Source organism: Polypterus senegalus, chromosome 7 (genome assembly GCF_016835505.1).
Source record: "Polypterus senegalus isolate Bchr_013 chromosome 7, ASM1683550v1, whole genome shotgun sequence".
NCBI classification, from domain to species: Eukaryota; Metazoa; Chordata; class Cladistia; order Polypteriformes; family Polypteridae; genus Polypterus; species Polypterus senegalus.
In genome coordinates, this window is record NC_053160.1 from 184,433,230 (window position 1) to 184,448,051 (window position 14,822).

Below are 14,822 nucleotides of genomic sequence, written 5' to 3' on the forward strand. Positions count from 1 at the left end.
TCTTTTAAGTCAGTGGGTAACTGATGTTTTATACTATTTGAAATTGGAAAAAATCTAGTTCTCACTTAGAGGATCTGTGCAGAAATTTTTCAAAACCTGGCAGGATCTATCAATAACATTTTAGAATAAGCCTTTAAAGAACTGAGGAAGCAGATTATCTCCCCATTTCTTTTTCTTCTCCGTTTATCTTTATTCACTTATTACTTCATCTATTTACTTATTTTTACTAGATTTAAGTTTAACTCTGCTGGCCATGCTCTCTTTCTCGGGTTGATTTGTTCTCAATCCTATTTTTGTAAAAATTGATCTATTTGTATAGAATGTTTTGTGATTACAATAAAATCAATAAAATTAAATCCTTCTCAGCAGCCTCAAGCGAAAAGGCTGTAGCCAACCCAGGACGGGATGTCAGACCATCGCAGTACTCAAACCAATAAATTATTCATTCAGTGTTTCTGGATGGGGCAGCACGGTGGCGCTGCAGCCTCGCAGTTAGGAGACCCGGGTTCGCTTCCCGGGTCCTCCCTGCGTGGAGTTTCCATGTTCTCCCCATGTCTGCGTGGATTTTCTCCCACAGTCCAAAGACATGCAGGTCAGGTGCATTGGCGATTCTAAATTGTCCCTACTGTGTGCTTGGTGTGTGTGTGTGTGTGCCCTGCGGTGGGCTGGTGCCCTGCCCGGGGTTTGTTTCCTGCCTTGCACCCTGTTTTGGCTGGGATTGGCTACAGCAGACCCCCGTGACCCTGTAGTTAGGATATAGCGGGTTGGATAATGGATGGATTTGGAGGTTTTTTTTTTGTTTTTTCTGTCCACCCTGGCCATCGACCTTACTTATTCTATGTTAATTAATGTTGACCTATGTTTATTTTTTATTGTGTCTTCTATTTTTCTATTCATTTTGTAAAGCACTTTGAGATACATTTTTTTGTATGAATATGTGCTAAATAAATAAATGTTGATTGATTGATTGATTGATGGATGTTTCTGGATGTGGGAGGAAAACCTATGCAGACAAAGGGGGACTATACTGTATAATAATTCTGTATACTTTAATCTCTGTATGCCTACTTTTAAATATACTTTCATACCTTTTTTCTTAACACATGAAACAAAAGAGAAATGTGAAGAAATATTTGCAGTAATATAAAACTAAATCAAAATTGTTAAGGGCCAGTACTACATTTCAAGCTGAATCAAAAACTAAGCAGAATATTTTTCAATCTGGCATTTGAAGCATTAAAACAAAAAACAGATTAGAGATCTAAGGTTTAGGTTTACAATCCTCATAAAGGCTAATGAATTTTCACAAAGTGATGCCTTATCCCATCTCAGTGGATTTTCATGATAGCCAGCCTGCGATATATAAAGTGGAGTGATGGTTTAGCCGATGAATCTTCTTTGCTGTCATGCACTCTTTGCTGCATTTTCTGGTTGCCAAAACTATCAAGCAGTAAAAGGGGAATATTTTTCCAGACTTCAGCAATGATTAACAAACACACCGGTCCCCCGGTGTGCATCCAGATTTTTTCCCTTATGGCCATGGTGGGGTTTGGATTTTATTGCATCATCAAAGCTGTTTCCTTTGGGATTTTTAATTGGTGGTATATTCTTGGAGGCTCCCTTATTGTGGCTTCTGTATTTACCTTATTCCGCATATATGAGGAATGTATTGCTTTGGCTCAAAAAGAAAGTTGCTCCGAGCTTCCATCTGCTAAACTTTAAAGATGGGATGGGATGTTTAATGGAAACCGAGCGAGAGATCATGCTGAACACCATGCTTGGTGCCCTCATGAAACTAAAGCTTGTTGACTAGCCTGGTTGGAAACTGAAAACTAAATCAGGCCATAACAAATAGGCCATGCTTCTAAATTATGCTGATTTGATACTTAATTCAACAGCACAAACGTCACCCCAAATACTACAGAACTGAGATGAAGCTGTAAGATGTACTCAATCTGTGGTTAAGCCTTATAATAAACTGTATTGACCTGCGCATCTAATTTCTGAGATACAAACAAAATGCACTTCATATTAAAAAGGCTGCAAACGTATTTGTAGCTCATCAAAGAGAAGAGGAAAAAACCAGAGGCTGGGGGACATGATATAACTAAGAATACACTAAAGACCAAAAAATGTGAGGTCATAGCTTCAACTTGCTCTTCGGGTGTCTCTAAGTAAGTTGGAGAATCTGTTTGTACGTGAAATGTTGGAATATACTTTCTGTAAATCATGCTATGCTTGGACAGCGGTACACAATAAGGTTATATTGCTGTAATGAAGGAGTGTAATAATATAATTAGGTAAATTATGAAACTGGTTTGAAATCACTTAAATAATCAAAATGATTTTATATATCATACCTTTGTAAAATTAAGAAACAAGGTGTAATATATTTGATCAAAGGTTTGTGTTATTCCTTTTAAATTTTCATAGCACATGAAAAATAATCAGTGGCCTATCCATTTGGATTGAAGTTTTTAGCCTTTAAAATAAAATATGTAAAGTGCATACATAATGAAATAATGTCATGCAAATAAATCTTTAACATTGTAATTTAACATTACTTGTACGGTGGGTAGTATTGTTGCCTTCTAGTTCCAGAGACCTGGCTTTGAATCCCAAGCCTGTATATTTGTCACATACAAATTAAACAACCAGTGCAAAATGTAGTGAAAAGCTTAGTTGTTTTCCCTTGTGTTTTCTACAAGTACTCAACTTTTCCTCCCACATCTCCTAAGACGCGCATTGGCCTTGTGTGAATGTGGGTACCTGGATGATGAGATGGGCTAAAATTTTATTCAAGGCTGTTTCCTGTCTGCCAAGAAACACTCCAGCCCCAAGACCCTGAACTGGATTAAGAGGGGTTTGAAAATATAAAGTTATGTCAAGGTAAATCAGACTGGTAAAGTATATACTTTCTAACAACAACAATAAGAGGTGTGTTTTGTTTTAAAGTATTTTAGAATGCATGCCTACTTTAGCAGCGATTCTTTAGGGAACGACAACCTGCTTTTGAATCATCATCTCCTAAAAAGCACCTAACATACTGTTGATAAATGTAATAATGCACTGTGTACAGTATAGAACTGAGCATGGCAAAGACGCTATATAAATAAAATATACGATTATTAATAGAATTCTCTAGTGATGTGTCGTTCATTCCAGTCTTTGTTTACCAGAATTTAGTTGTGTTGTTCAGTGCACTTAATGAAATATAGCAACTGATCATCTTCAAAGTAAGAGGAATAAATAAAGTTACATTATAAAACACTCTAATAAAGGTCACTAATTCCATGAAACCTGTATCTGAGAAAATCAGGCAACCAGTGTGGCGCTGTGGTCAAATCTTTGGACTTCACATGCTGTAGTTGTGTATTTAAATTCTGCTACTAACAATGTGTGACCATGAGCAAGTCATTCACCCACCTGTGCTCCAATCGGTAAAATACTCCTTAACCTGAAAATTGCTCCAGATGTAATCAATAATAGCTGACCCTGTGCTCTAAACCCCAAAAGGCATGTGAAAAAATAATTTATCCTAAAGTATATCAAAATCAACACATTAAACAGACAGACAGATAGAAAGATACTGTAGATAGATTCTATTCATTTTGTAAAGCACTTTGAGCTACATTTTTTTTGTATGAAAATGTGCTATATAAATAAATGTTGATTGATTGAGACAGACAGACAGACAGACAGATAGATAGATAGATAGATAGATAGATAGATAGATATGAAAGGCAATGACAGATAGATAGATAGATAGATAGATAGATAGATAGATAGATAGATAGATAGATAGATAGATAGATAGATAGATAGATAGAAGGCAATGATAGATAGATAGATAGATAGATAGATAGATAGATAGATAGATAGATAGATAGATAGATAGATAGATAGATAGATAGATAGATAGATAGATAGATAGATAGATAGATTTTGATGCATTCATTTTACCCTCCCAAGCCTTCTAGGGCCTGCTGCAGAGAAGAGATAGATACTTCATTTATTAAGGGGAAATTCAAATACTGCAGCAGCAGCATACTGATTAAATCAACATTAAATTAAAGAGTGATAAAAATGCAGGTATAACAGACAATAACTTTGTATAATGTTAATTTTTACCCCAGGTTGGAATTGAAGTGTCTGAAGTGTCGCATAGTGTGGGGTCTCCTCAGTCTGTCAGTGGAGCAGGACGGTGACAGCAGTCTTGTCGCTGAAGCTGCTCCTCTGTCTGGAGATGATCCTGTTTAGTGGATGCAGTGGAAATACAAGAAACTTAACCAAATTAATCTGTCGAATCATATAAAGGTGTTGGACAAATAATGTGTAATAACACATACCTACATTCACTTTAAATCTTCAGGAATTGACCTCAAGTTTATGAATGCACAGTTTCTAAAAAGCAGGCAATTTATGATAAGCCAACACATTATTTATATTCATAAAAATGCAATGTGTCTAGAACTGTGTGTAAAACATGGTAACAGTGCCATATAAATAAAATGCATCAATATTACTAGTACTGGCTAATTATATGTCATTTATGCCAGTCTTTGTTTAGCAGAAATCAGTTGTGTTGTACATTGCACAGACAGAAATTACAGCAACTGATCATCCCCAAAGAAAACAGCATAAACACAGCTCCATTATAAAATGTTTTTAGATTTTAACACTCTAATATAGGTCACCAATTCTATGAAAACTGAAAATGAGAAAAGCTGGCTTGTGTGAATGAACAAAATATAAAACAGGTTTCTAAGTGATTTAGGGATTACTTTAAAAGCAGGGGTTCACAACAGAACACTGTAACAGACGGATTGCAATGGTAGCCTTTAGTCATAAAAGACTTAAAGGACAAAAATCCTTACAAATGCTCTTGATTGGCAGGGAATGGAGGTAAAAGTCAGTCAAATTTGTTAAATATGAAATCTAAATATTAAGCATGCTTACTGTACAAATGGCTTTCCACTCCGGGGTGGTTTCCGGCCTCCGGCTTGTGGCTGCCAAGTCTATGTTGTTGTCAGAAAACCCATGTTCAGAAAGTGGATGGATAAATGGACAGACAGGAGTTCTGGCTCTATTCAATAACTATTACTAGTATGTCAACAGTTTTACTCTTTACGGCTACAATTAAAATAATAGTGACAATCATTCAACAAAACAAGTCATTGCTTAATTAAAAATGTCTTTAGTACATGCATTTTAAAAATGTATATGAATTTTAAATAATTTGGCAAAAATTAAATGTATAGACAATGTATTACCTGCATTTTACATATCTGAGAAAAGACTAAAAACATCAACAAACATAAAGTTTGTAAATATTTAATACAAAATAATTTCCCTAACCAAATAAAACAGTAAACAAAACACTAGCCTTCCGTTTGCCTTTTTTTATACCATATGCCTAACAAAATATGATCTTATGGCCTTGTAATATTGAAACATTCACAGTTGATAAACATGCTTGGAATTTTCTACGATCAACTGAAATTTAACAGAATCAGTGCCACTTGAGTGTGGATAATGGACTGACACCTTGTCCAGGGCCTGAGGTTGCAAGGACAGGTGCACATCCCATCACCATGAATTGGGGTAAGCAGGTTTTGAGTTTTTAATCTGAAGAAAAAAAGGGTGCTGCAGTGGTTGGCACTTGAGATGCTGACTCATTGATCCAGGGACAGGGTTCACTTCTCCACCCGGTCACATTCTAAGTGTGCTTACCTGGGTTTCAAAAATGTCTTTTCCCATTCAAACAGTCATATGACCTGTTGGCTTCCCATCTGGAATGGTTTTCTGCATTTTCTCTTAAGGCTGCTGTGACTGTAATGGACAAAGTATATTCTGAAAAAAGATGGAGAGATGGAATGATGAGAAAATTTAAAATTAAAAACTGGATGAAATATTACATGATTATAAAAAGTGCTGATGTTAATGACATGAAATGCAGTTATTGAAAACTAATCTAGAAAACTCATCATTTGCTATGTGCAGTATCCTGATGAACGTGAATGGGTTTAAACAGGTTTGTCAATGTTGTATTATTATGTGTACAATTTGTTAAAAGGTTGAACCTGTCATTGCACTGAACTATAAAATAAATGTGTCATGGTAAATTTTATTCATGAGAAAGTAAACGTAGGCTGTAGTGACTACCAAATATATATAATGTGAGAACTCCAAATTATACTATGCACTTGTGATTTGTAAATTGTTGTTGATAAAGTTATCAGCTAAATGAATAACAAATGAAGACAGTGGTGTATTGTAGGTCGTTAATAATGGATCTGTTGATTTGTGCCACAAGAGGGAGACATCCTACAAAGCATATACAGAGAATACAGAAGGCATTCAGGCCCCTTCACTTTTTGCACACTCTATTGTGTTGTAGATTTAATTTTAAAAGGATCAGTTTGACATTTTTGCCCATCAATTGACTGTCACCGTTTTTCCTTCTTTATCTTTTTCTGCTAGATGCCAGACCCACTTATAGTGCATTACACAGTGATGGAATAGAATGAGGTAAACATCGTTATTTACACTTAAATTAAATTGCTCCAAAAAAGCCCTATCCTCATGTTCTCCCCATGTTTGTGTGGGTTTCCTCCGGGTGCTCTGGTTTCCTCCCACAGGTCAAAGACATGTAGGTTAGGAGCACTGGTGTTCCTAAATTGCCCCTAGTGTGAGCTTGGTGTGTGTGTGTGCGCCCTGCGATGGGCTGGCGCCCTGCTTGGGGTTTGTTCCTGCCTTGCACTCTGTGTTGGCTGGGATTGGCTCCAGCAGACCCCCATGACTCTGTGTTAGGATATAGCAGGTTGAATAATGGATGGATGGATGTAAAATGACATAGCAGCTAATGTACATATATATTGTGGACTATGCCCGGCAGTTTATCCCGGCCAAGTCCCCCAAGCCGCCAGATGGAGCCCTCCCTGCAATATGGAGATGCCCCGAATTCCAGCAGGGCATCATGGACTTTGGAGTTGTAGTGCACAGCCCTGCTGGATAACGTTGGGGCCGCCAGGGGACGCTGCAGGGAGACACAGAGACATTGGTTTTTCCTACAGCCCAGAAGTACTTGCCGATCACGAGAACGGAAGGAATAAAGTGCTTCCGGGCTGACAAAGAAAAGAAGAGTTTTGATTTGACCCGGAAGTGCTAGGAAGTCACATGGACTGCAGAGGAAGGAGCACTTCCGGGTCATGTACTATAAAAGGACTATGGGAGCTCCCAGACGGCGAGATGAGCTGAGAGGAAGGGTGGCTAAGTGTCTGGGAGTTGGAGGATTGATTTATTGTATTGATTATTTATGAGTAGTGTGGAGTGGAGGGTGCTTGGTGCGCATAATTATTATAATAAAAAGAAGTATTGCACTTTTACCTGGTGTTTGGTGTGGTACCTAAGGGTTCAAGGGAGCAATAGTGCCCCCTACTGCTACAATATATATATTAGCTGCTATATCATTTTCCATATATAAACACTACATAAATGTATATAAATATATGAAGCTGTTAGATGAAGTCATATCCGAATACCAAATTTCATTATCTGCTTGGCTTGGCTTCTCATTACAAAACCGGTTGGAGTGAAATCCTGCACCAACTGTGGACCTCCACTACTGGACTTGAGTACCCCTTTTATTGACTGCAAGACACGCTTCTATGCTAATTTGTATGATATATAAAGCAATGTCCACACAGAAACAAAATTAAAATCATATAACTTCAAAGCAATCCACGCTAACATTCAGAACCAAACAAACTGATTTTTCTATGTTCCATTTTTGCTTACTATGTACTAAAACTTTTTATATTTTTACCAATAAATGAATGTGTATAGAAGTGTTATTCGAAAATATCTGTAGTCTATAATCTACGTAGTGATTTTTACTATTCATCTTGCATGATTACATGTAAGCTTAGCTGATGTGTTATATGTGTCCTGTTTTTTGCTCTTACTTAGAAATAATCACTACCTGTGCTTTAGAAAGCATGTTTGGGCCAGTACTTGGATGGTAGAACTTCTAGGAAAAGCTAGGCTTGCTGCTGGAAGAAGTGTTGGCGAGGTAAGCAGGGGGCGCTTACCCTGTGGTCTGTGTGTGAATCCCAATGCCCCAAAGCAGTGGTGGGGTCAATGTGCTGTAAAAATGTCTCTGTCTTTCGAGTGAGACATAAAACTGAGGTTCTGCCTCTCAGTGGTCATTAAAGATCCCTGGGTGTCTTTCGAAAAAAGAAAAAGGGATTATCCAAATGTTGTGGCTAAAATTGTCAATCATGGCTTTGTCCATTCTGGCCCCTAATCATCCCATCTATAACTAGCTTTCTCTCTCACCCATTCACCACCTAAAAGATAATGTATGGTAACCGTACTGGCACAATAATGCCTGCCGTTGCATCATCATGATGGGTGCTACACATTGGTGGTGGTTGAAGTGGTACCCTCTGTCTAAGTAAAGCGTTTGGAGTAGTGAGAAAGGCGCTATAGAAATTTAATGAATGAATTAATTAAACATTTCAGACATACATTAACATAGCTTTAAATTAGGATTTTCTTTTTTTTTTTCTTTTAACTTGTACGGCACAATTCAGTTTATTCTGCTGTTAGTTAATTTCACATAATTATATTTGTTTGCAACATAATGTGTGGAATTTCAGTAAAACCTTTTTATTTAGGATGGAACCGTGACACATTAGTTACATTGCTGCCTCGCAGTCTGCAGACCAGGTTTCTTTCCTTTGTGGAGTTTGCACGTTCTCTCCATGTCTAGAGAGGTTTCCTCCCATTGTTTACAGAAGGGCTGTCCAACTCCAGTCCTGGTGGGCCGCAGGTTTTCATTCAAAAAAATTTCCAAATCAGCAAGCAGTTTTCAATGCTAATTAACTCATTTCCCTTATTTTTAATAGCTGTTATAATAGTGTTTTAAGGATTCAGTCCTCTGAATTGATTTTTTTCTCTATTAAATGGCAGCCAAACAGAAATGAGATGTGAAACAAGCCAACAGATGACCAGCTAAACTGGAACATCAAACTCCAGCCAGATTCACTCCAACCAGTTTCTTAATGAGAAGCCAATTCTTGCTGTTAATTAAAGCCATTATTGAATATCATGACTTGTTGCTGCCACAGCAGACTGTTGATTTTTTTGTTTTTTCTAAAACCACCATCAAGATGATCTAGTGACCTGAGCAGACCAACATGACCAAGACCACCACCTTCTTTAAGGTTAGCTGGTCATGTGGTGGCTTTTTTCTCATTGTTTGGCCGCTCATTAAGGAAAAAGAAACAACTAAGGGGTCTCAGTCATGTCACTTTGGCATTATCTAGGGTTTGCTCCTACCTTGAACCCTGTGCTGGGTGGAATAGGCTCCAGTCCCCCCGACCCGGCTCTGTGTTAAGCAGGTTAAACAATGACATGACCTTTTTAAGTTGTCCTTTTTTGAAATATGGATATGCAAAAGAGGTGATGACATCACATAGCGATTCCTGGTGTCTTTTTCATCATGCCTTAGAGATTTCTCATTGAACACAATTGCCAACTGCTTACCAACTGAGAATCTGGTTGGAACAAAAACCTGCAGCCACAGAGGATCCTCCGTGCTGACTTATCACTTTATTAATCACATCATACGGATTTAGATCAACTACCGCCATTGGAAATAACCAAGGTGACGCTACAGTCGGACTTATCGTTTAAATCATTAAACCCATGAAACAAGAGCACACATCCACCTAATTCAATTTTATGTGAGATCTTCCCAGCAATCCTCCAGCATATTTTAAGAAGATGATCATTTCCATACCCTTTTAAATTAATCCAACAAGTCCTGCCATGTTTTTTTTAAGTCTACTTAATTAATCTGCACGTTTGCAGCGAATCACGTGAAAACGTTTAAATTACTCAATTAGCGACCTTCATGTAACAGGCGGGCGACCAGCTGCGTACCTTAGTTCGGAATTATAGCGACAGACGTTGCATAAACGCTGTTGGTTCTTAATGAAGTGTGTGCAAGCGGTACTTAATGTTACCTTCATCTACGCTGTTCATTCGTATAGACTGCCCCTTTTTCAAACGAGGAAGGTGCGAACGGCCATACTGTCACTACAAACACGACCATGAAGCAGAGCGCGCGCTGGATCACGTGGCACCTCTGGGGAATGTGGGTAAGTACGCATGCGTGGCGCAAAGTTGAACCGTGAACTGCTGACGCTTTTCACATCGTACCTTAGTACAATCTAGTAAAATCTGCGAGTGTTTTTTATCGTCATATGCTTGGTAATTTATCGAACTGGAAGAAATCGACTAAACCTACAATTCTCAGGGATTACTGATGGTATTATTTATTAGAGGCGTAGCGTGGCATAACGACGTTTGGTGCCAAAAGTGAAATAAGCGCTCTTCTTGAATCAAACTTGGATAAAACACTTATTTTATTTGTAAAGGAAACCAAATGCATTTGAATTTTATTTATATAAACAAATTACAATACTTTTGATAAAATTAACACTATTTAAAAAAAAATGTAAAATTCAGGACAGAACAAATTTCGGCTGTGTGTAACGGCCAAACTCTTTGTGCCCTATCGGGCCTAATCAAAATCTAATTGGCTTCAAAGGACCGTATTTGGAATTCGGATATCAAATTTCGTCAACATCCGTCAATAAATACAAATTGTACAGACTTCCCCCACACGGTTAAACTGTATGTGTTGTGCTGGGGAAGGGGCGCAAAGCAAAATTGTTTAACATAGTTACAAATCGATATAGATAGTACTGTATAAAAATACACTTACACCGCTTAGTTGTGCGTTTACATATTGGTGCATGTCGGTTTTTAGCAGTGCATTATTCTCGTTTTATTTTGCCTAGAACTGCACTTTTATTTCCAATAACGCGGCTGTGATTATAAAAGACACTATAAACCCCTTTATAATGTGCAAGTTGTTTACAAAATCGTAAAAATTGAAGGTAGATATCTATAAATGTGTTACTAATTTTTTTTCAGTGCTATTTTTTTCTTTTTAATCAAACTACGTCGTCGATCGCCGCCTGGTGCGGGTGCACAGTTCGCACAACCTGCCTTACGGCTCTGCATAACTCCGTGCCTACCTTTGCAGTTTCTGTCTGATGTCCATCTTCACCGTTATGTAGCGTCACATGGGAGTGCCAGGGTTAAGAAAATACCGTCGAGGAACATTTCAACAGTTGCGTCTGATGCCGTCACAGAATGACAGTCTGAAAATTATTTTTTTGAAGCATTTGTGGGTAAAAATCAGAATTAAAATTTTTTTTTTCATTCATGAGTGATTTTTTTTTTTTTCCGAACCCTGCTGCTTACACACGAATCGTACTGAGCCTTTTGGCCAATAATGCCGCCCCCAAAAATGTGCCACCCGGGGCGGAACGCCCCCAGCTACGCCATTGAATATGACATTTTCATTGGTGGTTTAACGTTTCAGATATTAAATGTATTTTACACCTCGCTTTGTAATGGTTAATGCTTAAAGGTCTTCGACAAACAAACTAAATGCCCTGAAGATGAAACGACCCAAAGTATGTTTGGAAACCTTTAGTTTTGTTGCCAGGTAAGTGGGTGGTGTCTTGTCTCGTAGGGCCATTTTTTTGGAACCCCTTTTAATTGGTTTCCTAACTAAAAAGGGATGTATTGGATTTAAAAAAAATTAAATAACACTCCATACACGATTCGAGTTTTACAGAAAGACTTGATCTTAATTCAAAGGGAACGGCTAGGCGTTTGTGAAAGAACTGCCTCAGTATTCGCAGCAGTTCCTTTGCACGCGACGGTGATGCTTTAAGAATTTTGACATATGAGAGGAGACCTTTCAGTCTGTCAAGCTTGTTAGTGCTCGCCAATAGTAAGTTGTTTAAAATTTATTTTTAATTTAAAATGTCAGAGCAAGAAACCCAGCTCAGTATGGATGCAGAATATCTCTATCATTACACACACTCTAGGGGGCTTTGCTCTGCCACCCCGAGATTTGGTTTACCGGATATACAATTTAAAGAGATTTTCATGGGAATTGTTACATATACATTATTTTCACTTAAACTTTTGTGGAAAAAAAAAAAAACTTCATTTCCGGCCATGGTTAAATCTTTCTAGCGGGATGTATAACACAGCTCGAGTAGTGAAGGAGGGGCTGCTGAACACACACTAAGGAGATGCCGTTGGATCATCTGCTGTCTTTCTGCTGCTGGCGAGCTGCGTGTTCTGTTGTGCTGTGCGTTGATCATTTAAAAACAGCAGCTGTCCTTTGGCCTCTTCATGTCTTTGCCGATCACGTTGTGAAGGGGGGCTGAATGCACGCTAAGATGTGCTGGGATCATCTGCTGGCGAGCTGCGTGCTCTGCTTGTCATGGTTTTAAGAGCTGGGAGCATGTGAAATGTCTGCCAAAAGCATTCCAACAACTGCTAGGTTAGATGTCCATGAGCTCATTTTTAAATGTCTCGTAGGACGTCAAATTGTTTTCTGAGAAGATGTTGTCTCCCTTCCAAGATTTATCTATCCATCTATGACCTGTTTTTGTCACACTTTTTAAAACTGGCTTATTTTAAAACCTACATATACAGTATGTTTGGTATCATTCTTTTCAGAGTTTATCAAACTTTAATGTGATGTTGTTAGATTTTTCAGATTTGTATTCTGTTTTTGAATTCTAAACTAAAAGTAATCTAGAATTCTTGTACCGTGAGAAGAGTTTATGCCAAGAGATTAAACCAGGCTCCAGGCCGGAAATAAGACAGAATAGGACAGCTGCTGTACAGGCTTTTAAATGTTTGAAGCGCCATGCAAGATACAGATCACACGGGGCAGTAGCACAATCAGAGGAGGTAAAAAAAAAACTCTTCCGTTGTATCAGTTTTTTTTTATTCGGAGGAGCGACCGCATCTCCTTGGGGTGCATTCAGCCCCCTTCACAACGTGAGCAGCAGAGACGTGAAGTGCCTGGCAAGTGAAGCGAGCCGGAGGGAACCCCCTAGTAAAATTTCATATTTTTGTAACCAACTTTCTGTAGTTTCTAGAAAAATATTATAACTTTCAGAGCATTTAATCAAGTGTGTAACATTGAATGCACCTGCATGTTACAGCATGTTTTAATTGTGCATTTTCCCCACATGCTGCTGTACATCACTTGTTCAGTCTGAAAGTTTCAAAGCGTGAAAGGATTAATTCAACTTAAGAACTGACTTTCCTGTGTAACTTCTACAGCACATTATTTAAAATAGTGAACTTATTTTTAAATATTTATGTAAAAGGGGAACATATTTATTACTTGAGCAGAAAGTTGGTGAACTTCATTATTTGCGCAAGACTTTTTTTTTTTTTCCCATGCATGTCTTACCATTGTCTTTGGTGTAATGAAAGTCATTTTATGTCGCACCTTTCATTTATTTAAAATCCAACACAGATCCAAATAATAAACCAATTAAAAAAAAAAAAACAAAACACTAATCTCAAAGGAAAAAAGTAAAATGAAATGCTAAAATAAGATTTAAGCAAGTTTTTGTTTTTAAAACTTGCAGTAGATGCCTGCAGTATGTTAAGAAGTTTTATGCTCCGAATCTTTGGAGCTTAAACGCTAAAGGCTGCTTCACCACTTTTCATGTGTTTAGCTCTGGGAGCAATCAGAAGACCAACACTGGATTGTAAGTTTACATTGTGTGACATAATCCGTTTAAAGATTCTGAGATGTATGATGGTGCTAAGCCATTAAGTGCCTTTAAAGGCCATTAATAAAATCAACTCTGAAATGAGCAGGGAACCAACACAGAGATGCCAAAACATATGTTCCCTCTTTCTGGTAATGGGTCTATACTCTTGCTGAAGTATTCCATAATAAATTTAGGTATTCCCATAAACCATGCATTACTGGAGCTTAACAGATGTAGGGGGGGAAAACGAATGCATTAGTAGGTGACGTTGTATCTTGAAATGAAAGGTAGGGTTTCACTTGTGTAGTGTTTCTTAGAGGCAGGTGGTTTGAGGTTTTTAAAAGGAACATTTTATTCTATTACATGACTCGGTGCTCCTCCGAAGGCTGGAGTGACATTCTTGATTCAGTCAGTTTTGCTTAAAGGTTGGGGTCCCAAACTCCTGAATCAGGCTTTCATTCTAACCCCTTAATTTATTAGTAGCCAATTACTGTTGCTAAGAGAACACAATTTGCACCAAAAGACCAATTTTAATTCTGTTCCTTGGTTAAAGTGAAAACCAAGAGCCATTGTTAGCAGTCACCCTTAACATCAAACATTTGTAATATTCTGATTCCTCCAGTTCAGTGCTTGCCCTTAACTGACTGCTTGTTAAGGAAAACCATTTAAATTAAAAAAACAAAAAAAAAAACAAAATTGCAGCCTCCTTGAAACAGAGTTTGAGATCTTTGCTCTAAGCCAGTGGTTTCCAACCTTTTTCTGGCCAGGCCCCACCTAGGTCTCTCTAAAATCATAATGTCCCCCACTGCAACACATTCATTTTATTTATTGCCTATTCAAAAAGTGAACTTGTACTCGTGTGGAGGAAGCCCATTAATGTCATTAATTTGGTCTAAACAAGCTTCCAATGATCATGGAAACAAAAGAAGAAAAGGATAGTTGAAGTACTGACAAACTCACTAAAACATTGTTAAAAAAAAAATAATATAAAGTAATATGCAAATAGTTTTGAAAACCCGTAATAAGAGATGTGATATTTATAAATAAGTAACTTTAATGACGGCGGTGGGCTGGCACCCTGCACGGGGTTTGTTTCCTGCTTTGCGCCCTGTGTTGGCTGGGATTGGCTCCAGCAGATCCGCG

At 37.9% G+C, this 14,822-nt stretch overlaps 1 protein-coding gene across 1 annotated transcript in view; it reads left to right on the top strand.

Annotated features, from left to right (window-relative positions):
* Window positions 1–9,923: 9,923 nt before the first annotated feature.
* LOC120533064 (RNA exonuclease 1 homolog) overlaps window positions 9,924–14,822 on the top strand; it is a 29,877-nt gene continuing 24,978 nt past the window's right edge. Inside the window, exon 1 of the mRNA XM_039759701.1 lies at window positions 9,924–10,169. Within this exon, the coding sequence (XP_039615635.1) occupies window positions 10,028–10,169 (142 nt within the window). The 5' untranslated portion in view covers window positions 9,924–10,027. The remainder of the gene's footprint in view (window positions 10,170–14,822) is intronic.